Source organism: Zootoca vivipara, chromosome 6, assembly GCF_965207765.1.
Source record: "Zootoca vivipara chromosome 6, rZooViv2.hap1.1, whole genome shotgun sequence".
NCBI lineage: Eukaryota > Metazoa > Chordata > Lepidosauria > Squamata > Lacertidae > Zootoca > Zootoca vivipara.
Genome location: NC_142589.1, coordinates 83,765,564 through 83,790,454, shown reverse-complemented (window position 1 = coordinate 83,790,454; position 24,891 = coordinate 83,765,564). Strand labels below are relative to the sequence as shown.

General features: G+C 52.2%; 1 protein-coding gene across 2 annotated transcripts; it reads left to right on the top strand.

Moving 5' to 3' along the window:
* Nucleotides 1-333: 333 nt before the first annotated feature.
* Nucleotides 334-24,683, top strand: ADAMTSL5 (ADAMTS like 5). Of its 2 annotated transcripts, none has more exons than XM_088672869.1 (12): nucleotides 334-460; nucleotides 8,593-8,653; nucleotides 13,612-13,748; nucleotides 15,026-15,086; nucleotides 17,442-17,550; nucleotides 18,683-18,810; nucleotides 19,505-19,628; nucleotides 20,726-20,809; nucleotides 21,468-21,631; nucleotides 21,732-21,975; nucleotides 23,359-23,430; nucleotides 23,731-24,683. In XM_088672869.1, exons 1-12 carry the CDS (start codon nucleotides 438-440, stop codon nucleotides 24,060-24,062), a joined length of 1,539 nt encoding a protein of 512 aa, XP_088528995.1. In that variant the 5' UTR covers nucleotides 334-437; the 3' UTR covers nucleotides 24,063-24,683. The 2 variants fall into 2 exon arrangements, with proteins under 2 accessions (XP_088528995.1, XP_034976807.3); XM_035120916.3 differs by lacking the exon at nucleotides 334-460 and adding an exon at nucleotides 3,385-3,983.
* Nucleotides 24,684-24,891: the final 208 nt, after the last annotated feature.

Genomic DNA, 24,891 nt, shown 5'->3' with positions numbered 1-24,891 from the left:
GGACAGCATCCAAGACTTCTCTGGAAAACAGAAGGTCTTTTTCTTTCTCTGTCCCGAGCCTGGGGCAAAAAATTAAAAATAAAAAACTGGGAGGCTGTCTCAGTGGGAGCCTTTTCCAAAACAAAAACTGGGCTGCAATGTGACGCACTTTTCGGTTCTCGGTGGGAACCAAATTTGGAGACGCTGCCGCCCTCCCGCACTTGGGTGCCTTTCCAAGAGGATTAGACAGACTCACGGAAGGGGAGAAGGCTCTCGAGGGCTTCTAGCCACCAGGGCCGGGCTCTGTCGGAGGCAGAGATGCTTCTGGAGAGCAGCCGCAGGAGGAGGGGAGAGCTGCCCTTGCGCTCGGCGCTTGTTTGGGGGTTGTTTCCCCCTTTGGCCGCTGATCCAATCGCAGGGCTCGCCACGTGGAGGTCCGCTGTGGTAGCAGAACCTCCATGCCCAGGGGCAGTCTACCTGTGTGAGTACCAGACGATGGGGTACAACGATTCTGCACGCTCTTATGGTTCTATGTACCTTCAAGGCTGGGCGGAGTGAAGACAAGAGCTGGCTTTCTGCCGCCTAATGGCGTCCGACCGCTGCCTTCCAGGATCAGTCCCTCCTTCCACTTCTGGGTCTTTCTGGTGCGCAATAAGGGGGTGCTATCTTCCACCTTAAGATCAGCAAGAAATCCAAGTGGTCTGTGCTCCCTCCGCAGGTTACAGAGGTGGCGGAGGGGAGAGCTTGACCTGTTGGATTTCTGTCTCAAGCAGCTCTGACTGCCAAGGTGAGGAAGGTATCAAGATTTCCCACTGGTCTCCCTTTTCTCCACAAACACACCATCCGATGGACGGATGTCTCACTCACCCTTCCGAAAAGGAAAGGAAAAGAAAAGAAAAAAGATGAAAATTCAACAACAGCACAACAGAACTCTTAGAAACTGAGTTCCCCTTCCTGGAAAAAAAAAACACCTCCAGTGCGCATGACTTCCCACCAAAGAACCCCGGGAGCTGTAGTTCCCACCCACCCCTTGCAGAACTAAAGTTCCCAGTGTCCTTAGCAAACTACGGATCCCAGGATTCTTTGGGAACGGGGAAGGTGGGGGAAGAGACATGTCATACGCTTTAAATGTATGGAGTGGATCTGCCCCCAAACCTCTCAAAAAACCCATAATTCTTCTCCGCCAGAGGTTTGCATCGGAGGTGAGGGGTCTTTGTGTGCATCTGAGAGGTATATTTCTTTCTGTGATTGCCAGTTGCCAGTGTAGCTGGACTACTTAGTGTACTGGACTAGGACCTGAGAGAGACCAGGGTTCGAATTCCCACTTAGCCATGAAGCTCATTGGGTGACCTTGGAGTCAGTGCTCATCTCTTAGCTTAGCCTAAGGTTACTGGTTTTCCCAGTAGTGATGTATGGAAGTGAGAGGTGGACCATAAAGAAGGCTGATCGCCGAAGAATTGATGCTTTTGAATTATGGTGCTGGAGGAGACTCTTGAGAGTCCCATGGACTGCAAGAAGATCAAACCTATCCATTCTTAAGGAAATCAGCCCTGAGTGCTCAGTGGAAGGACAGATCCTGAAGCTGAGGCTCCAATACTTTGGCCACCTCATGAGAAGAGAAGACTCCCTGGAAAAGACCCTGATGTTGGGAAAGATTGAGGGCACTAGGAGAAGGGGACGACAGAGGACGAGATGGTTGGACAGTGTTCTCGAAGCTACGGACATGAGTTTGACCAAACTGCAGGAGGCAGTGCAAGACAGGAGTGCCTGGCGTGCTATGGTCCATGGGGTCACGAAGAGTCGGACACGACTAAACGACTAAACAACAACAAAGGTTGCCAGACGTCCCCGTTTCCCAGGGACAGTCTCCGGATTTACACATCAGTCCCCATACAAAATCCATTGAAGTTGAAAAGTATCCCCGGATTCATTGAAACAAATCTGGTAACCTTAGCTTAGCCTACCTTACAGGGTTGCTGTGAGGATGAAATGTCGGGGGAGGAGAGCCATATACACCACCTTGAGAGCCTTGGAAGATAAAGGTGGCACCTAACTATAATGAATAATAAAGTTTAATCACCTTTTTTAAAAACATGGTGCTCCGATGGTTGCAACCCGTCCAGGGACTTTAGGGAGAAGGGCTGGCAATTAATTAATAAATTCTTTTGATTGCTATTATAATATTGATTAGTTATGCTATGCATAAAGCAAAAAAAAAATTTGACTCATTTTTGTTACATAAATTATGAGATTGAATTTTTCTGCATCAATCCGCCCCACTTCCCCCTACTATTTCATATAATAAAGGCATTTATATTGTGCTCTCTCTCCTCCAAGGATCTCAAGGGGATCCTCTCCCTTTCATCTCCACTATGGCCCATGAGGTAGGCTGGACTGAGGAGCTGTGAGTGGGCAGAGGGTCAGCCGGTGAGTTTTATAGCTGAGTGGGAGGATTTGAACCCAGGTACTAAAAAAGGTAAAGGGACCCCTGACTATTAGGTCCAGTCATGACCAACTCTGGGGTTGCGATGCTCATCTCGCGTTATTGGCCGAGGGAGCCGGCCTACAGATTCCAGGTCATGTGGCCAGCATGACTAAGCCACTTCTGGCAAACTAGAGCAGCACACGGAAACGCCGTTTACCTTCCCACTGGAGCGGTACCTATTTATCTACTTGCACTTTTAACGTGCTTTGGAACTGCTAGGTTGGCAGGAGCTGGGACCGGGAGCTCACCTGTCGCGGGGATTCGAACTGCCGACCTTCTGATCGGCAAGCCCTGTGGTTTAACCCACAGCGCCACCGCATCCCAGGTAATAACCCAGTGCTAACCACTACGCCACACTGCCTTGCATTGCCTATGCATCCTTCCACCTTCCCGATTTACTCGCCTACTGCATTTAGATCTCCCCTTTTTCTTCAAGGAGCTCAAGGTAGCTCCCCCGACTCCTCATTTAACCCCCACAACAACCCTGCGAAGTAGGTTAGGCAGTGACTGGCCCCTGAGGTCACACCAAGTGAGCGAATGGGGATTTGAACCCTGGTCTCTCCCAGCTCCTAGTTCGACACTCTAACCACTATGCCACGCTGCCATGGAGACATCCCAATTTTGTGTGTGTGTGTGTGTGTGTTGTGGACGGACCCCCGACTTCCCACCGTCCTGCCCCCTCTCTCCTTTGCCTGCCCCCCTTCTCTGTTTGTTTGACACCCCCCCCAAAAAAGAGTGCGCATTTATTTATAGTCTGCCCCTCCCCGCCATGTGTTTGGCAGGCGGCCTGGAAAATGAGGCAGGAGACCGAGGGGGTTAATATTAATCCTCTCTCTCACCCCCTAGAAATTCAGACAATCCCAAGTAAAGTTTTCACCCTTTGCGACCCTAATAAAAGTTTGCGCCTCCACTAAAAAGGGGGCAATATTAGAGGGGTGTCGCGTGTGGGCTGAGCTGGGGGGCGGGGGCGTATTTTTAGCCATGCTCTTGAAATGGGTTGCGCCGCGTTAACAGGGTTAAGAGCCCTCAATTCCGAACCTTCTCCCCCCCCCCTCGCACCCTTCTTGCCTGCGTAAAAATATCCCCGTTGCTGGAGGGTGGAATTTGACATGTTCAGGAACCCGAGGACAGCGGCAGCCTTTCTGGGGAAGAGGCAGCAGCAAGTGGGGGGGGTCCCCCTCCTTCTCTCCACACACACACACACACACACACACACACACACACACACACACACACACACACACACACCGGGACGCCGTCCAAGCCCCGCCGGGCCCCGCTCCATAGCAGCCGACGAAGCAGCAGGAAGGATGAGTCTCGGCGCGGGGGACCCGCTCGCTCAAGCCGCCTGGACCTCGGGTGCCCCCGGGCGCCCCCTTTGCATAAAGGTCCCGGGACGCAGCGGCACTGCGATGCGAACGGGGAGAAGAGGAGATTCGGCCCTAGGCGGGACTGGGAGGCCCGCGGGCGCCAGGGAGGGTCCCGCGGGCCAGGAGCGCGCCACTTCCGACGGCGCCGGGTGAGTGGAGCTAATCGGCGGGGCGCGCTGGAGATGGGGGAAACTGAGGCTCGGGCCGGAATGGCTCGGCTAAGGTGCTGTGGGGAGAGAGGGGGGCTAATGGGTCTGTCTGTGCTTTGGGGAGGGGGGTCGCAGACAGGCTGCCGAGTTGTGGGGTGGAAAAGGCACATCGAGACCTTCACAAGCACCAACGCATGTATCTCCCCAGACTTTTGGGGGGCGACGTTTTAGGGATCTCCTTGGGTGCCTGACTTCAACCTTTCCTGTGGGTCCCGTAGTTTAATCTCCGCTGGCCTCCCTAGTTAGGAGAGACCCCTGAGCATGAATCCCTGGAGAGCCGCTGCTGCCAGCCAGTGTAGACAATACTGAGCTTCAGCCAGCTCAGTGTTTTGCAGGCTGCCCTGTTCTCTGACTTCTCATTGACATTATTTGCTTGCATTTTTGCCCTGTTCCTAAGCTGCTTAGAGGGAAACAGAGACAACTGGACATCCTTCCACCTCACCCAACCCACACCCAGTTAGAATTCTGGACTACTGGATTTTCAGCCCTTAACAGAATAATAGAATACTAGAGTTGGAAGGGACCCTGAGGGTGTTGACAAGCTGGAAGGCATGCAGAGGAGGGTGACCAAGACGACCAAGGGTCTGGAAACCAAGTGTGATGAGGAACGGTTGAAGGAGTTGGGTTTAGCCTGGGAAAGAGGAGACTGAGAGGAGATAGGAGAGCCATCTTCAAATATCTCAAGGGCTGCCACATGGAAGAGGGAACAATTGTGTTTCCTCCTGCTCTGGAGGGTAGGACTCAAACCCATGGCTTCAAGTGACAAGAAAGGAGATTCTGACTAAACAACTGGAAGAATTTTCTGAAAGTAAGAGCTATTCAAGAGTGGAACAGTCTTCCTCAGGAGGTGGTGGACTCTCCATCCTTGGGGCTTTTAAAGCAGAGGTTGAATGACCCTCTCTCTGTGATGGAGGCTTTAGCTGAGATTCCTGCATTGCAGGGGGTTGGACTAGATGACCCTCGGGGTCTTTTCCAAATCTATGCTTCTATGATTCCATGCCCAGGGAGTGCCTGTGAGCTGCACTTTCTCAATTTAAGAGAGAAGGCCTGGTGGCTGGGTGGCTGTTAGGGCCATGTAGGCCTATCAGACATTGGAGAATAGACCGAGGAAAAGCCACTCTGTGAATGCTCAGAGGGCCGAAGCTGAGCTTTGCTGGCTCCAGCAGAGCTGCTGCTCCCCTCAGGCTTAGGCAGGAGAATGGGAAGCGAGTCTGGCTTCGCTCCTGCTGCGCCAGAACTTTATGTGATGCCCCTTAAATCTTGTCTATGTTTCCCCGCCCCTGTTTGCTGCCTCCGGCGTCTTTGAGGCATGCAAGCGTCAGGCGGCCTTAAGTGCTGTCTGGCATCTCCAGGTGCTCAGAAAGGGAGCACCTGTCCCTGCCCTGTAGAATCAAATAAATGTAGTGTTGGAAGGGATCCAAGGGTCATCTATCCCAACCCCCTGCATGCAAGAATTGCCCCTGCCCTGAAGGCCTGAAAAGAAGGGGGAGCGTCTCAGCAAGCGCTTGCTCTGCCCTACATAGGAAGGGATGTCCTCACACAGCAGGAAGGGGACCACTGCTTTGAGATCCACTCCGTCTGCTTTGTTAATACCAGGGGAATGCTAGCATGGCTCAACTTGCAGGGAGCCATTCCAGGGAGCCTGTCCCAGCACTTCCTTTTTAATTGTTTGTTCTTTAATAGTATTTTTGTTGATACTTGTCCAAAAATATGCAAAAATTCATACCCATCACAAATATATTTTTATAATACATTACATGTTGTTGTTTAGTTGTTTAGTCGTGTCCGACTCTTGGTGACCCCATGGACCAGAGCACGCCAGGCACTCCTGTCTTCCACTGCCTCCCACAGTTTGGTCAGACTCATGTTGGTGGCTTTGAGAACACTGTCCAAACATCTCGTCCTCTGTCATCCCCTTCTCCTTGTGTCCTCAATCTTTCCCAGCATCAGGGTCTTTTCCAGGGAGTCTTTTCTTCTCATGAGGTGGGGCCTCAGCTTCAGGATCTGTCCTTCCAGTGAGCACTCAGGGCTGATTTCCTTCAGAATGGATAGGTTTGATCTTCTTGCAGTCCATGGGACTCGATACATTACATACTTAATCTAAAAAAAGAACCAATTCAGAGAGACTTTTTTAAAATAGAGAGGAGAGAAAGAAGAGGGGAAAAGAGAAAAATAAAGTTAAAGACTTCCAGTTTTTTGTCCTGCAGCTAAGCATTGTACAGTATTCACTCCTTAACATCCAACCTTCCTATCTCCTATAATCAGCATTTTTTCAATCTTTAAATCACAATATTGCAAGTGTGTTTTCTCTTTCATGCAAAAAGGTTTCCAGTCCTGAATCAATGCCGATAATTATTTTTTCGGATCAATGGTTTCAAGTTGCAATAAAGGAGATTCCGTCTCAACATCAGGAAAAACTTTCATGTCACTAAGAGCTGCTTGACAGTGGAACAGTTTTCCTTGGGAGGTTGGGGACTCTCCTTTCTTGGAGGTTTTCAGCAGAGGTTGAATGGCCATTTGTTATGGATGCTTTAGCTGAGATTTCTGCATGGCAGGGGGTTGGACTGGATGACCGCTGGGGCTCCCTACCAACTCTATGATTTTATGATTCTATGATTCTACTCCCACATATGGCAACTTCCTCCATCCTGCAGCTGGGAAGAGATGCAGCCCCCAAAACATCTGGCGGGCACCCGCTTGGCAAAGGCTCCTCCAGAAGGAGGCTGGTGCACTGCAGACTCACACAACCACCTGGCATGTGTGCATGTAATTTATTGCTGCTGTAAACAGACTGTGGCAATTGGAGTGATGAAAGACTGAGATTCTACCAGCTTTGCACTCTCAGAAGCTCTGGGTGACTCACACCCCTGGCATTTTGCCCGCCTCTGCCCTTGATTCTCCCTTGTCTCCGGAGAGTCTGGATTTTTCTTTTTCCCACTTTGATTAAGAACATAAGGGGAGCCTGGCTGCTGGATCAGGCCCAAGGGGGCCCACCCAGCCCAGCATCCTCCTCTCACGGGGTCCAAATAAGGAATCCAGATAGACTGCCTCAGAGCCTGGAGGTTCCATGAGGACATACAAAGAACCTGGCTGCCGGATCAGGCCAAAGCTGCCCCCCCCATCTAGCCCAGCATCCTGTCTCACAGTGGCCAACTAGACACCTCTTCTGGGAAACCCACAAGCAGGATCTGAGTGCAAGAGCCACAATCTCCCCTCCTGTGGTTTCCAGCAACTGGGATTCAGAAGCATTGCTGCCTCAGACTGTGGAGGCAGAGCGGAGCCAGCCTGGCTAGTAGAAATCCCTAGCCCTTTCCTACTCCATGAATTTGTACAACCCTCTTTAAAAGCCGTCCAGGCTGGTGGTCATTGCTGCCTCCTGTGGGAGGGAGTTCCACAGTTTAACCGAGAAATCCTTCCTTTTCTCTGCCCCGAATCTTCCACATTTGTTGGCTGCCCAGTGTTGAGAGAGAGAGAGAGAGAGAGGAAAACTCTCTCTCTCTCCTCCACCCCCATTTCCTCTCTTCTGCATAATTTTCTGTAGGCCCTGGATGCAACTGACACCCTCTGAGGGGACCCCTCCCTCTCCCCCCATTCTTTTTCCAGGACACGTGAGCCCCTTATCGCTGCTGCCTCTCACCCTCTCAGAATGAAATGTCAGAATAAATCTGCCAGCGTCAGGTGGTGTCCAGAACAGGCAGCTTGCTATTCTCCTCTCCTTGCCCAGGGGACTGATTTTTTGGGGGGGAAACCATAAGGGGAAAGGCCCTCTGCACATGCCCAGAAGCCCCCTGGCCATGGGGGGACCCTCTGCAAACTGAGGCTGCAGTTAAGCAAATGAAGAAAGGCTGAAGTGTTTGGGACTTTTGAGTTTCAGGAAAAGATGAGGCTGATGTGACCTGGTAGGAGGTTATAAAATGACGCCTGGAATGCGGAGAGTGGCAGGAGGAAAGTTTTCCTCTCTCTCTCCTACTGCTAGAAATCATGGGCATCCAACAGAGCTGAGGGCTGGAAGATTTGGGAAAGAGAAAAGGAAGGACTTTTTGGTTAAACTGTGGAACTCCCTGCCACAAGCAGTAGCAACGGCCACCAACTTGACCTGTCCATACATCTCCTCTCCTCTCCTCTCCTCTCCTCTCCTCTCCTCTCCTCTCCTCTCCTCTCCTCTCCTCTCCTCTCCTCTCCTCTCCTCTCCTCTCTCCCTCTCCCTCTCCCTCTCTCTCTCTCTCTCTCTCTCTCTCTCTCTCTCTCTCTCTCTCTCTCTCTCTCTCTCTCTCTCTCTCTCTCTCTCTCTCTCTCTCTCTCCTTCCCCTGATTTCTGGACCATAGAAGCTTGAATCAGACAATGTTGGGTTTGGGGGTATTCCTACCCCCCTCTCCAGTTAGAGTGTCAATTACTCAGTTGGGGCATCGGCACAAAATGAGGGGTTCAAGGCACAAAACTAGTACAAAACATTGGCACCAGCTTGGAGGGGATCCAAAATTTCAGGATCAGCCATTAATGAAGCTGGCAATCGGCCCCTTTTAGAGTATTTCCTTCTCTTTCTTGCAGGAGCACCTCTCCCCTGACAACTGTCTTCCTCATCTGGCTGACCTTCCTGTGCACCGTTCAGGTAAGTTGGAGACCAGGTGACTGGGAGCCCCAGAGGGCCCCCCCGGCCCCCCACATGCTGGCAGATCCAGGTTGTGCTGTTAAGGCTGATTTGTTGCCTCCAGAACTCTTCAGCAGGCAGGGTGTGAAGCAAAGCTTTAAGGTGGTGGGGAGGGAGGGAAGACAAGAGTCCAATTCTGGCTTGGTAGAACTTCCTGACGCAGCACAAAATTCACATGAGAAACACCCGATGGCCACCCGCTTGGATGGCTTTAGGAGGACTGGGCAAATTCATCCTATATACCTGAAGGAGCGTCTCCACTCCCATCATTCAGCCCAGACACTGAGATCCAGCGCCGAGGGCCTTCTGGCGGTTCCCTCACTGCGAGAAGCAAAGCTACAGGGAACCAGGCAGAGGGCCTTCTCGGTAGTGGCACCCGCCCTGTGGAACGCCCTCCCATTGGAGATCAAGGAGATAAACAACTACCTGACATTTAGAAAACACCTAAAGGCAGCCCTGTTTAGGGAAGTTTTTAATCTGTGATATTTTAATGTGTATTAGTATTTGTTGGAAGCCGCCCAGAGTGGCGGGGGAAACCCAGCCAGATGGGCGGGGTATAAATAAATAAATAAATAAATAAATAAATAAATAAATAAATAAATAAATAATAATGGAGATGATGGAGGAGGAGGAGGAGGGGGGGGTGTTGAGGGGTCCTAGCTAGGGAGGCTCTGCTCTTCCTCCAGCAATGCACCCAAATAGGACAAGAGAGTTGCTCCTGTGCTGGGACCTCCCTTGGAGGTTTTCCACAGGCAACTGAGAGCAGGATGCTGCACTAGATGGGTCCCCTTGCTTGGCCTGATCCAGAAGACAGGCTCTTCTTACATCCACATAGAACCTCCAGGTCCAAAGGCAGTCTATCTGGATTCCTAGGTTCTTAAGGGGTATTAGGCCACTGTGAGAGGAGGAGGCTGGACCAGATGGGCCTGATTCTGACAGAGCATCATTTGTTTGGACTGGCAGCCAGCCCAAGCAATGGCTAAACTGGTCAGCCTCCAGCCAAGCTTTCAGCCAGCCAAGTTCAGTCTCCCAGTTCCGAAAGACAGCGTCTGGTCAGAGGAGGAGGCGACATTTGCATGGTCAACCTTGTGCTTCCTTGAGGGGTCCTGCTGCTGCTTCCCCCGGTTCAGGATCCTGCTTGGGGCAGCAGATTGGGAGGCGGCTGGGACCGGTGGCTGAGGGGAAGTGAGGCCTAGTGAACGGAGTTGGGGTTCTGGGAGGTTCTGGGAGGGGAGAGTGCTGCCTCTGAGGCCAACAGGAAACAGTGAGACCTGGGTGCAGAGAGCGTCCAATTCGTAAATACTGTAGTTTTAATGCAATTAGGCTGAAAATGTCCAGAGGCAAGGCGATCATCCCGGTCCCTTTCCCAGGACCTTTGGCTGGAGCAGGATGAAACCAGAATAAGATTTCCCTTGGGATCTTTGACGCCGACGGAGGAGAGCATGCAAAGGGGACCGGGGGCCACATCTCCTTCTGGGGGCCAGAGGCCACTGATGGGCAGAGCAAGGAGCAAAAGTGGACGGGGCAATGGCTGCAAGGAAAGTTTCCATCCAAGACAAGAAGGAATCTTAGAATCCTAGAATCGTAGAATTGGGAAGGGACCCCTGGGAGTCACCTAGTCCAACTCCCTGCAATGCAGGAATCTCAGCTAAAGCATGGGTATGTTTAGCCTGGAGAAGAGAAGGTTAAGGGGTGATATGATAGCAATGTTCAAATTTGTTAAAGGATGTCATATAGAGGAGGGAGGAAGGTTCTGCTGCTCCAGAGAAGCGGACACGGAGCAATGGATTCAAGCTACAAGAAAGAAGATTCCACCTAAACATTAGGAAGAACTTCCTGACAGTAAGAGCTGTTCGGCAGTGGAATTTGCTACCAAGGAGTGTGGTGGAGTCTCCTTCTTTGGAGGTCTTTAAGCAGAGGCTTGACAGGCATATGTCAAGAATGCTTTGGTGTTTCCTGCTTGGCAGGGGGTTGGACTGGATGGCCCTTGTGGTCTCCTCCAACTCTATGATTCTATCCCTGACAGGCCTGCCTTTGCTTGCTTTGGTGATGGAAGCAATGCTCAGCCCTGCCAGCTTCCCGTCTGCTGGCCGCCAACCTGTTTATTCCACCCTCTCCCTGGATGTTTATCCACCAATTTCATGAAACCCACTAGGAGAGCAAAGATCTCCCTTTGGTTTTCTGGACTCTGCTTAGGCCCTTATGGAACCTCCAGCTCCAGAGGCAGTCTATCTCAGCTGCTAGTTTCTTACGAAGCAGTGTTATCACAAGCCAGAACTTGGGCTCACCTAGTTCAGTATTGTCTGTATTGTCTGCACTGACCAGCAGCAATTCTCCAGGTTTTTGAGACTCGGGGGGGGGGGGGAGTGTCCTCTCCCAGACAGTCCTGTCTGGAGCCTTCTGCATACCATGTGCATGCTCTGCTGGAGAAGGGGGGGGGGTTGCATCTGACTGCGCAAAGAGCTCCTTTGTTTTCTGAAGCAAGAAGGCAGGCTCAGGATCCCTGTGAGCTTTGGGGGATTTCCGAATGGTGGTTTTTTTAAAGAATTAAAAAACAACAACAGATTTTTGTGCAAGATATGAGCTAGCTGCCCACCTGCTCCGATGCAGCCCCATTGCTGCACCCACCCACCCTCTCCTTGTCCCCCATGCACCCCCTTTCCCCTCCTCCCTTGTGGTCACTATGGTCACCCTGCCACAACTGGGGACGCCTCCACCTTGTGGTCCTGCCCCTTGCTTAGCCCCACGATAAACATTTAGTTCCCTTGACCTTCCCTTTGTAAACAGAGTGGGGCCTTCCCAGGCTCCACTGCTGGAAGGGGGACGGAGAGGAGGATCTTCCCCCACCCCCCACCCCCAAAAAACCCCTCCTGCATCTGGGCTATTTAGCAAAGGCTGATCTTATCTCCCCTCCTGCCTGCAGCCTGAGCTTTTGGGAAGGAGCTGTCCTCTGTGTGTTGTGTGTGCATTGCAGGCTCAGGCGGAGCTTGGCTCCTTCACACTGTGGGGAAGGTTTTTTTCATGGTGCGCTGACTGAGAAAGCCCTTTCCAAATGTCTGGGAAGAGATAAAGCAGATTTGGAAGGAGGCTCCAGGGTTTCATTCAGAGGAGTGGAAAGGATGAGAAACAGACAATTGCCAAGACAATGGCAGGAGTGTTTTGTGAAGGCTGAAAGAACGCCCACCCCATTTCACTGGGCAGTGAGGAAGACTAGTTCGCAAAGAAAGGAGGGGGCAATGCATGGAGGCAGGTGGGGGGCCCACCCCAATTAACCCCCACCCCAATTTCTCTGGCTTGCTGCTCAGGATATTCCCAAATGACTAAACCATACATCTAAAGGACCTTGTTTATGATCTTTAAATAAAGATGATGTTTGTACTAGAAAATCCTGAATAAAAACAATACAAAAGGACCTTGTTGTTGCACAGGAGGTGATGCAGCAGCAGCAGCAAAAAAAAAAAGGCTAATAATAATAATGTTGTTGTTTAGTCGTTTAGTCGTGTCCGACTCTTCGTGACCCCACGGACCATAGCACGCCAGGCACTCCTGTCTTGCACTGCCTCCCGCAGTTTGGTCAAACTCATGTTCGTAGCTTCGAGAACACTGTCCAACCATCTTGTCCTCTGTCGTCCCCTTCTCCTAGTGCCCTCAATCTTTCCCAACATCAGGGACTTTTCCAAGGATTCTTCTCTTCTCATGAGGTGGCCAAAGTATTGGAGCCTCAGCTTCACGATCTGTCCTTCCAGGGAGCACTCAGGGCTGATTTCCTTAAGAATGGATAATTTATTATTTATACCCCGCCCATCTGGCTGGGTTTCCCCAGCCACTCTGGGCGGCTTCCAACAGAAAAATAAAACACAATAATCTATTAAACATTAAAAGCCTCCCTGAACAAGGCTGCCTTCAGATGTCTTCTAAAAGTCTGGTACAGTAGTTGTTTTCCTCTTTGACATCTGTTGGGAGGGCATTCCATAGGGCAGGCGCCACCACCGAGAAGGCCCTCTGCCTAGTTCCCTGCAACTTGGCTTCTCACAACGAGGGAACCGTCAGAAGGCCCTCGGTGGTGGACCTCAGTGTCCGGGCAGAATGATGGAGGTGGAGATGCTCCTTCAGGTATACTGGACCGAGGCCATTTAGGGCTTTAAAGGTCAGCACCAACGCTTTGAATTGTGCTCGGAAACGTACTGGGAGCCAATGTAGATCTTTCAAGACCGGTGTTATGTGGTCTCGGCGGCTGCTCCCAGTCACCCAGACTAATGATGCATCAGCTGAAGTCAAGAGTCCAGATCAAGGGAAGTAATAGTCCCACTCTCTTCTGCCTTGGTCAGACCTCACCTGGAGTCCTGTGTCCAATTCTGGGCGCCACAATTTAAGAAGGACGTTGACAAGCTGGAAGATGAGCAGAGGAGGGCAAACAAGAGGATCAAGGGTCTGGAAACCAAACCTGATGAGGAACGGTTGAGAGAATTGGGGATGTTTTGCCTCCAGGGTTGCCACATGGAGAATGGAGCAAGCCTGGCTTCTCCTGCTTCAGGGGGTAGGACCTGAACCATGGCTTCAAGTTACCAAAAAAAGAGATTCCACCAAAACACCAGGAAGAAATTTTTGGCAGTAACAGCTGTTCAAATGTGGAATGGAAGGTGGTGGACTCTCCTTCCTTGGAGGTTTTTAAGCAGAGATTGAATGGCCATGGATGCTTGAGGACTGGATGACAGGTGACTATCTAACCTCTGCTTTAAAAACTTCCAAGGAAGACCTCCAAGACAGGACCTTCTCCATGGTGGCCCCTACGAGGCATAGCTGCTTCCCAAAAATGTTGCATCTCATGACAAGGGGAATTGGGAAGGTAATCCCCCAAGCTGCCTTCTTGCCCCCGCACCTGCCAGAGCCTGGTAACTTTGACATCTTCCTTTAAGTAGGGGACAGACCACATGGGCCCCCGGCCCCGCCAGAGACGCCAGCTGGGCCACGGGACATGGACGCACTGGGGCAGCTGGAGTGCCTGCTCCAGTACCTGCGGGGACGGAGCCTCCTTTCGGACACGGCGGTGCATCAGGTGAGCTGGCCTGCCCTATTTCTTGGGGAGGGGGCCATGGGATGTGATGGCCTGGGGGGTGCTAGCATGGGGGTTGTGGTTAGCCTGCTGGGCTTCAGGTGGGGGAGACCTGGGTTCGAATCACAGCAGCTGCTTTTGGTCTCCCCTGGAGGCCAACCTGGAGGCTCTCCCACGTTGGAAATATTGCCGATATTAATATTGCTCCATGTGAAGCAACTGGACACATAAAAACAGACTTCTTTTTGGAATGAAAACAAGGCCTATAAGTTTAATTGGCACTTTACTTGCAGAACTTTCTTCAAAACGAATCTGTGGACTGACACAGACCCAGCATTTTACAAAATATGAAATGATCCCAACAGACCTAGAAGCAAAGGTCTGCCTTCCTTGACAGCATTCAATTCTCCTGGAGCATTTACATCCTCACTTTCACAGAGCCTGAGAAACAAAGACTTCCAGGCACCACCCTTCCAAGATGGCAAATTGGCAATTCATTGCTTCTCATGTGATCTAAGGTTAAACACTCATGTGTTCCCTAGTAGAAAACAACTAAAGTTAATTATAAACTCGGAGCTCAGAGTAAGGCTGAGCTGTCTTGATCCAGTTACCTGGGAGTAAGCTCCATTGACTACAGTGGGACTTACTTCTGAGTAGGCAGTGCCAGGCTCCATTTACAATAAAGGAATAAACACCCACCCACACATTTCCTAAGAATTGGCTAGCAGCTGAAAGACTGTAAAGTGGATTGGTGATCTTTTCCTTCAAAATTGCAGGAAGGACTTTGTATGCCAGCGCAATCATTTCCTTCATTTGGTGCAGGGATTTTCAGGATAAACAGGACAGTTTTTGAAGCTTCACACACCACTTTTAATTGTTCTCCAAGACAGGGAGGAAAAAAGAGAATTGGGATATTTCGGGATCAAATCAGAAACCGGGATGGCTTCTGTAATTCCAGGACTGTCCCTGGAAAATTGGGACATTTGGAGGGTGTTTTTTTTTCCCTTTGCTTGGCTCATAGATGCCTTTCGGTAGCATTTATAAGGAAATACCTCTGTGCTACCTTTTGAGCCAAAAGGCTGAATTCATCAGGAAACTGCCTTAGCCAAGCTTTGCCAGTATAACACTTTGCCAGTATATACGGTAGCCCCAGTACTTTGGGAATGCATGCCCAGCGATCCTCTTGCTGCTTACCTGGGAGTAAGCCCTGCTGCACCCAAAGGGGCTTCCTTCTGCACAGGATGAGCCTCTCAAGGAGAACGTTTCCTCTCCGCATACAGGTTCCCCGAGGAGGAGATGTGCAAGGGGCCTCTCAGGCAGTACCGGGTGTGTGAACTGGATGTGAGTACTTGCCTTGTCAAAGAATTAAGTGCTGCACACACACTTATTGCGGGGCTTGTATTTGAGGTTGCATTTGTCCAGTTAGAGGGTCAAACCAGGGTTCAAATCAACTCTAGCCTCTATATCCCTTGGACTGATATAGCAGCGTTTCTCAACCACTGTTCCGCGGCACACTACTGTGCCGCGAGACGGTGGCTGCTGTGCCGCGATGTGAGGCAACGAGAAGGGCGATTTGCGGCCACCAATAGGCAGCGCTGACCCGCCGGAAAGGAAGCCGGCCGGGTCAGTCTGGAGGGCGCGAGGGCGCGAAGGGTGTTCCTCCGTCATCTCCTCGCGCTCGCTCCCTGAGCGAGGCAGCGCTTCATGGCCGAGGCCGCCTCCTCGCGCTCTCCCCGCGCACTCAATGGAGAAGGCAGCGGCGCAGGGCGGCGGGGACTCTGGAGCAGCAGCAGCCCCGTCCAGCGGCGGCAGTAACAGCAGCAGCCGTAGCAGCAGCCGCCCCACCTCGACGGGCTCCTCGCCGTCCTCCTCCGCCAGCCGGGGAGGGCTCTCGGGCCGCCAAGGAGCAGCGGCGGCGGCGGCTACACCAGCGGGGAGGCCGGAGGGAGGTGGCGGCAGCAGCAGCAGCAGCCCCAGCTCAGCCGCGGCCAGCCCAGGAGGGAGCGGGGGGCTGGCGGCAGGCAGGACGACGGAGGCGGTGCTCGAGGGCTCTCTCAGCAAGTACACCAACCTCATCCTCCCTATTCCTCAGTCCCCCACCCATTCCCAACTCCCAGGATTTGCCCCGTCTTTTAATGGTGGTGTGCCGCGTGATTTTTTTGACGGAACAAGTGTGCCGTGGCCCAAAAAAGGTTGAGAAACACTGTGATATAGGATGATATGGAGAGGTGGGGAGAATTACCTGCTCCCTATTCTTCATTGTTATTATTGATGATTAATGATTATTAATTACAGTGGTACCTCGGGTTAAGAACTTAATTCGTTCTGGAGGGCCGTTGTTAACCTGAAACTGTTCTTAACCTGAGGTACCACTTTAGCTAATGGCAGGGCCGGCGCGTCCATTTAGGCGAACTAGGCCATCGCCTAGGGCACCAAAATGGAGGGGGCGCTGCCCAGCCTGCCCCCCAAACGCCCCAGCCACCGCCGCCCTTGCCTGTGGCTTCCTTTCTTATTTTTTTTTCTTCTCCCGCCGTTGCCGGGTGAGGGGCGGGCCTGCGAGGCGCCACGCTAGTGGCTGACTGGCGTGACGCCCCTCCTCGCTGGCCCGCCCCTCGCCCGGCAACGCCAGGAGAAGAAAAAATTAAAAAGAAGCTGCTGGCCGAGCGAGGCTGCAGCTTCCTTTTTTTCTTCTTCTCCCGCCGTTGCCGGGCGAGGGGCGGGCTAGCCATTCACACGGGTGGGGCGCCAGAAGGTGACGTCGCCTAGGGCGCCAAAAACCCTAGCACCGGCCCTGGCTAATGGAGCCTCCCACTGCTGCCGCCGCGCCGCCGCCATGTGATTTCTGTTCTCATCCTGAAGCAAAGTTCTTAACCCGAGGTACTATTTCTGGGTCAGCGGAGTCTGTAACCCAAGGTACCACTGTACCTGCCCTTCACCCTAAAGTCCCAGGGCTGGTTACAATTTATTATTTATTTATTCAATTTTCATGCCACCCTAAACCCATAAATCTCAGGGCAGTTCACAACATAAAATTAGAATACAGTGGTACTTTGGTTCTCGAACAGTTCAGTTGTTGAACAAATCGGCTCCCGAATGCTGCAAACCCGGAAGTAAGTTTGCGAACGTTTTTTGAAAGCCAACCATCCGACGGGCAGGAAGCTCCTGCAGCCAATTGGAAGCCGTGCCTTGGTTTTTAAAGTTTCAGGAGTCGAACGGACTCCTGGAACGGATTAAGTTTGAGAACCAGGCTACCACTGTATACAAAACATAGAATACATAATGAAAAAAACGAATGCAGAATGGTTAAAAAAAGAGCTGAAAGCAATCTACAACTGCAAAAATTAGGAGCAGGGGTCCTAAAAATGCAGAGAGCTTTGAGGGTCCCCACTTTGGACCACTTGTCAAGGGATGCTTTGGAGCGTGGGGGGATCAAGGGCTGGCATTGCCTAGCAACCACCAATGGGCTGGGGAGGAAGTCCAGCGTCACCTAGCAGTTGTCACTAGGAGTTGGCTGAGAGGCAGAGGTGGATCCACGTTGGGTGGTGAAGTGAAAGTTTTTATTGAAAGCCATATCTTTCCAGCCCATGTGTGACGTCAGGGCCCCAATCCTGGCAGTGGCCAGAGAGTTCAGGCTGGGTGTCCGTTTCCTTGCATCTCATTGTCCTTTCATGCTGTGGCTTTCCTCCTCTCTTGCAGGAGTGCCCTCCTGGATCCGTCCCCTTCCGGGCTGTCCAGTGCTCCCTCTACGACGGCAAGCCTGTCTTGGGCAGCCAGACACCTTACCAATGGGTCCCCTTCCATGGAGGTGAGCTCAGCCTGGGGAGATCTCAACATACCTGCCAAGTTCCTCTCTGAAAAATAAGGGACCGGACCGGAAATTGCATACCGGAAGTAATGCGGCGGCCATTTTGGAACTGGGCGGAGCATGCTGAGAAGTGACTTTTGATGCTGCTGTGCCCAGTTCCAAAATGGCTGCCGCACCAGAAGTTGCGCTGCAGCCATTTTGGAACTGGGCAGAGCAGCATCAAAAGTCGCTTCTGAGCATGCTCCGCCCAGTTCCAAAATGGCCGCCGTGCCAGAATAAACCGGGGAAAAACAAAAAAAAAATCCGTTTTTTCGGCTGGGGACAGCTGGAAAAACGGGGGTTTACCGGGGAAAACGGGAGACTTGGCAGCTATGGATCTCAATCTAAAGCCCAATGGGAGGTTTTGGGGTTCCCCCCTCTTGTGCTGTCCTTTATGGAGTAAGGGAACAAATCTTACCATTTCCATTTCTCCCGGGTTCTGATTTTTCTAATCTCACAACATTCACACATCTATCTATCCTCACAAAAATTTGGCAGGATTTTAGTGCAAATTTTACACACACACACACACACACACACACACACACACACACACACACGCCCAATCAAGCAATTCCCCCTATTATACAATGTATTTCTACATGGTATTTTCATGAATATATTCATTTTAATCCACATACCCCCTTCTACAAAATATGCATTTTGGGTTTGGGGGGGGGCGTTGTTGAGAAATGGCATTGCAAAATTCATAGAAGTGCAAATTAGCTGCATTCTGGTTCATTTTATTGCTCTGGTAAGTGTGAATTGGGGGCAAGTGGGTGTTTCCCCCTGATAGTACTCAACAACAACAATTAATATTGTTCCTGTGCGGCTCCCAACAAATTATAAAACCACAGTAAAACACCACACATAAAAAACTTTCCGATACAGGTCTGCCTTCAGATGTCTTTGGAAAGGCATGTAATAGGTTATATCCTTGACATCAGATGGTAGAGCAGGAGCCACCACCAAGAAGGCCCTCTGCCTGGTTCTCTGCAACTTCACTTCTCACAGTGAGGGAACTGCAAGAAGACCCTTGGAGCTGGACCCCTGTGTCCAGGCTGACCCCCTTCCTCCTCCCTTTTTTTGCCAGCCCCCAACCTCTGCGACCTGAACTGCCTGGCTGTAGGGCACAATTTCTACTACACCTTTGGGAGGGTCCTGGATGGGACCCGCTGCAGCCCAGACTCCCGGGACCTCTGCATCAGCGGCCGTTGTTTGGTGAGTCGCGTCAGATTTGGGTCAGGGCTTGAGGCAAACCCCCAAAAGCTAAAACAAGAATAGGCTGAAAGCAGATTAAAACTTGCATCAACTTTCCAAACGTGCAGGTAGACTTGTCTAAACAGGAATGTTTCTCAGCAGGAGCCCAAAAGAGTCTGTCTGATATCAATAGTCAAGGTGCTATGTGTTATATACCTAAACAAGGTGTTATATACCTAAACATTAGGAAGAACTTCCTGACAGTAAGAGCTGTTCGGCAGTGGAATTTGCTACCAAGGAGTGTGGTGGAGTCTCCTTCTTTGGAGGTCTTTAAGCAGAGGCTTGACAGCCATATGTCAAGAATGCTTTGATGGTGTTTCCTGCTTGGCAGGGGGTTGGACTGGATGGCCCTTGTGGTCTCTTCCAAATCTATGATTCTATGATTCTACCGGTATGTGTAGGTGCTGCTACCCTAATGTGGAAAATGGGTCTTATGTGGCACCAGTAACAGGACAGTCAGGTGGGCACATAGCACAGGGATGCTAACTGGGGGCGGGGGAAATCCCTTTGGGGTATCCAGCATCCAGTCTCCTTTTATGCTCTGATTGCTTCCGGAATGTGCTAGACTTCTGCTGGAGACGCACAGATTTATCAAATCCCCCCCTCCCCCCAAAATCCGGTGCCTGATTCTCCCCCCTCTTGGTCTCTCTTCCAGAGAGCTGGCTGCGATGGGCTGCTGGGCTCGGAGTCTCAGGTGGATGCTTGCGGTGTCTGCGGAGGCAGGAACGAGTCGTGTGTCCTGGTGCATCATGTCTTCCGGGCAGCCTTTCCCAGCTCTGGTGATTCAATGCCCTGACGTTCTCCGTGGGTGAATGCTTTGGCTTTTGGCTTTTCATGCTCCTCTTCCTCCTCACCCCCAAGCACCACCTCCTCCTCCTCCTCCCCTCCCCAGCACCTTCCTCACTTTGGGCAAACGCACATGCCACTTTGTCAGGGATTGAAGTCAGCAGAACGGAAAGTTTGTTCAAAATGCTCCGCTGCCCCAGAGCAACGACGAAGAAAAGAGGTGTCCTTTTTGCAGCTAGGAAAGTGCAGACAAAATGGTGGGGTAACCTAACCAGCCTACTATAATCAACAGGCTTAAGTCTAATTAACATATGAAGGGGGTAATACCAGAGAGTCAGCTGTCCTGCCACACTTAGCTAGGACCACTTCCGCTCACCTTGGGAGGAGCTAGGTTCTCCATCCTCCTGAGAAGCTCAAAGTGCAAAGAGAAAGAAGATTCCACCTAAACATTAGGAAGAACTTCCTGACAGTAAGAGCTGTTCGGCAGTGGAATTTGCTGCCAAGGAGTGGGGTGGAGTCTCCTTCTTTGGAGGTCTTTAAGCAGAGGCTTGACAGGCATATGTCAAGAATGCTTTGATGGTGTTTCCTAACTTTGGAACTCACTGAGAAGGGCATAATTTGAAGGAATCACAGTCTACATTTCCATGCTTTACTTTGCTGCGTAGTTTGTGATTTTAAATCTCTGCTCTGGTCCCCTCACCAAAGAAAACTTGCCCCAGCCTGGGTTCTTGGCAGCCAGGGAATTCTCCTCCTACATAAATTTTGATCCAACAGAAATTCACTGAAAAGCATGAGATCACAGAATAGTAGAATTAGAAGGGCACCTGAGGGTCATCCAGCCCAACCCCCTGCAGTGCAGCAATCGCAGCTAGAGCATCTCTGACAGGTGTCAATCCAACTGCTGACATTTCAAGTAGTACGTCTGAGGAAGCCCTCTGTCCAGCGCTGCACGTCACGCTCTGAGCCTCCCCTCCCCAATGCAGTTCCCCTTCACCCCCTGGTTGCCTCCCCTGGGCAGCCCCTCCCCCTCCCTCCCCAGTGTCTCCCCCCCCCCCTGCACTTGACCTGCTCTCCTCTGATTGCTTCACAGGTTACTTTGGCTACAAGAATGTCACTCAGATCCCGGCAGGCGCCAGACACATCAAGGTGACAGACCACAGCCGCAATTACCTTGGTAGGAGGGGGCCGCTGGGCAGGTTCCTATTCCCACACCCATGCCTGATGCTGACCCCTTGGTAGTGCTGGGGACCCAAAGAATTGCATTCTACCAACTGCCTATTTTGAAACTGCACTTTTACAAAATGGGACACACATTCAGGAACCTCTGCAGGTGGGGTTTAAAAACCTCCCATGAATCCTAGAAGGATTGCAAGGGATCCCCGAGGGTCATCTAGCCCAACCCCCTGTGATGCAGGAATTGCAGCAAAAGCATCCCTGACAGATGGACACCAACCTCTCTTTAAAAGCCTCCAAGGAAGGAGAGCCCACCACCTTCCAAGAGAGTTATGCTGTCGAACAGCTACTTTCTGCACAAACACCCCTCTTGAAACCCAGCCAGATGGGCGGGGTATAAATAATAAATTATTATTATTATTATTATCATCATCTTGATTTCCAAGGAGAGTGGCATTACCCTGAGGGGCCACCCCCAAGCAGGCCCTGCCTGTGTTGGCTCCCCACGCCTCCTCTGAAACTGGAGGCACCCAGAGGCTCCCTTGGGGGTTCTAGGGTGGTTGGCTGGGGAGGAGGGGGCCAGCCAAAAGCTCCTCCCAAAGCTCCCGAGGTCCTTTGTGGACATGCTTCCCCCAAACATCCTTCCTTCCCCTCCCCAGCTCTGATGACAGCAAACCAGCGCTACATCATCAACGGGGACTGGGCCATCGACTGGCCAGGGACGTACGAGGTGGCAGGCACCCAATTCCGCTACACTCGCACAGCGGACACCCACGAGAGCCTTGAGGCAGCTGGGCCCACCCAGGAGGACTTGCTGGTCATGGTGAGATGGGCCAGGGAATTGTTTTGGGGGTCTTCCACCTGGGTGCAAAGGATATTAACTGGGTCTCGCCTATGCACCCGATGCCTGTTTCCTGCCTCAGGTCCTTTTCCAGGAGCCCAACGCGGGCATCGAGTTCCAGTTCTGGCTCCCGAATGAGCGCTTCCACCCCATCCAGAGTGACACCAGCCCCCTTCGCCAGCCCCAGACCAGGGAAGTCGGGGATAGCCCACCAAGGGATCCCCAAGCCATCCTGCCAGCCCCGCCCTCCCAAAACGACATCGCCAGGAAGACGCCTCAGGGGGAGGGAACCCCCTTGCCAGCCAAAGTGCCCCCAGGGAGCTCAGGTACCCTCAAATCTATCCCCACCCCTATTCTCTGTCCATCTCTTCTTCCTTTACGCCCACAATAGTTTCAGGAATGGAGTGCTCTTGTAAAGAAACATTTTCTTGTTGGCAATCTAGGAGATTTGAGGGATGTGGTGGCATTTGTTCCAAGGTACTCAGCCAATAATGCGAGATGAGCGCGCAACCCCAGAGTCGGTCACGACTGGACCTAATGGTCAGGGGTCCCTTTACCTTTACCTTTATCCACCCATGCAGACCCTGATCCCATGTCTGCCGTCCCCTTGCTTTCCCCCTCCTCCAGCTCCAATGTCCTGTTTTCATAGAATCGTAGAATTGTAGAGTTGGAAGGGGCCCCAAGGGTCATCTAGCTCAACCCCAAGCGGTGGAGGAATGACTGAGCTACCCAAGCGCCCTGGGTGACCTTGGGGGCCAGTCCCTGCCTCTCTCTGCCTTGCCTACCTCACAGGGCTGGTGTGGGAATTAATGAGAAGGGGGAGCAGGGCCACATGAGCAGAGCCTCCTAGAGCTGCTTGGAGGAAGAGGTGGAAAGAAGTGCCATAAAATGAATACATTTCCCCACAGATTCTGCTGCTTTCAGCAGCTCGCACCCTCCAGGCACCCTGGGAGCCTTGGGCTGCTCCCATCCCATAATTTGAGGTGGGATTCCTGGCTCTCGGCATGTGCAGGCAGCTCCCCAGCTTGCGAGTTCATTAGTGCGACATTTCGCCACAGAACCCACAAAGCCCAGGCTGGTTTCTGGCAGCCTTTGATCATGCAGGAAGATTCCTCCAAGGAGGGGGAGCCCAGGCAGAGCCGTCTCTTCTCCCCTAACCCCAGCGCAAAAAAAAAAGCCTGAGGAGTACCATAGAAGCCCCTGCCTAGAACCCCCAGGTACTGGGAACTGTAGCTCAGCGCAGTACAAACTACAGTTCCCAGGATTCTTGGGAGTGGGGGGGGGGCAGATGGGCTTTATTGTGTCCATGCATCTCGCCTGGAACTGGGTTCCTCCCCACATGCAACTTTTCATGTCACCAACTCTCGGCCAGACCTACTTCACAGGGCTGTTGCCAGAGCCCCAGACGCTGCCCCGCACTTCTAGGGGGAAGGAGGGTGGGGTTGAAGTGCAGTAAGGACTACAGTGGTACCTCGGTTTAAGTACACAATTAGTTCTGGAAGCCTGTACTTAACCTGAAGCGAACTTTCCCATTGAAAGTAATGGAAAGTGGATTAATCCGTTCCAGATGGGTCCTCTGAGTACTTAAACTAAAAGTACTCAAACCGAAGCGTACTTAAACCGAGGTATGACTGTACTCATAAAATATAAGGAGGTCAGTGCCCCCCCCCGCCTTTCCCCCCACAAAATACTTTCTTCTCATCCTGCAGGGCGGTGCGGGGCGTGCGACTCTCCGAGGGGAAAATCCCAGCGCATCCACCACTACTGCAGCAGCGACTTTGGTACGTGGCCCCTCCGCATAGAAGGGGACCTCAAGGGTCATCTAGTCCAAACCACCACAGTCTCCCTCCTCCCTCCAGGGCCAAGGTGGGGAGGAGCGTAGAGGGTCCCATGCCAAGTAACCCCCACCCGCTTTCCTGTTATCCCTAAAGCTCCTGAGTTCTCAGGGTGGAGGGGGGAGCTGGATGAGGAGGACTGTCACTCGTGGGGTGGGGGGAGATTGGCTGCTGCTGGGGCTCTTCCCCTTGGGGGCAGGCAGGCCATTGCAGGAGAGCCCTCCCTTCTGACCTTTTTCTGCGCAGTCTTCCGCGCCCGAATCCTCTCCAAGCGCCGGGTGGGGCAGGAGACGCGCTACGACGTGCAGGTGCTCCACACCTACCACAACCGCTTCCCCGTCGTGCGCCGCGAGTTCGTCTGGGTGCCCGACGCTTGCGACTGCCCCCTGCTGGCCGAGCAGCGCGAGTATGTCCTGATGACCCGGCGCCACGTCAACTACGAGCACACTCTCAACCGGCTGCTGCTGCCCCGGGGCGGCTACGCCCGGCCCTGGACGCCCCGCGAGGACCTGCAGCTCAGGGACGTCCCCAAGCACTGCTCCCGAGTTGGGTTAGCGCCCGGAGGGACCCCGCCCTAAAGTAGGGGTCCCGTCTCTTCCGTGTCCACCTTCCTACCACCGGAGTGCCGTGAAAACGGATCCTCTGCAGACCTCTGGATCTTTCGCGGCTGCCATCTGAGCTCAAGGGAAGGGAGACAACAGGATTGCCCAGGGAGAACTGAACTCAAGTGCTTTTGCCTTCATTAAATCCCAGGGTGATGGAATTCTGCGTCTCCCTAACATGCCCTGCCATGCTCAGGTTTCGACTCTGCGAGGAAAACATTGGAAGATTCAGGGGAGACAAAAGAAAGGTTTTCTTCTCACAGAGGGGGTTGTGCTAATCTGCTTTGAAAGAGAATTCGGCAGAATTCACGGCAGATGCAGCTACTGGCGTCGGTGGATTGCCCCCCAATGGCTATGCTCTCCTTCTTCCCCTTGCCAAAATCAGGCCAAGATCGTCTGGGTATTGGCTTGCAGTAACCTCTGCACTTCCACCCATCTCCTGGACACATTAAGCCACAGCGCCACCATGCCCGACTCTGCCCAGAGGGCGCTGCCTGCAAGAGGACTCTGGGGCATATACAGAGCCCCTGCGGCCTCGTAAGCTCAGTCTTCGTTTCTGCTCCTCGAAACCAGTAAAGGTATTCTACAGTCTGATAATGCTGCATTGATTCATTCATTGATTGCATTTGTATCTCCTGGGAGCATAATGTGGTGACATGGTTCTTGGCAAAACCACACTGGGATATATCAGCTGAGAGGCAGGGACTGATCTCCAAGGCCACCCAGGGAGCTTTCTATGGGCGAGGTAGGGGGATTTGAATTTAGGTCTCACAGGTCCCAATCCAACACTCTGGCTCTCTAATGA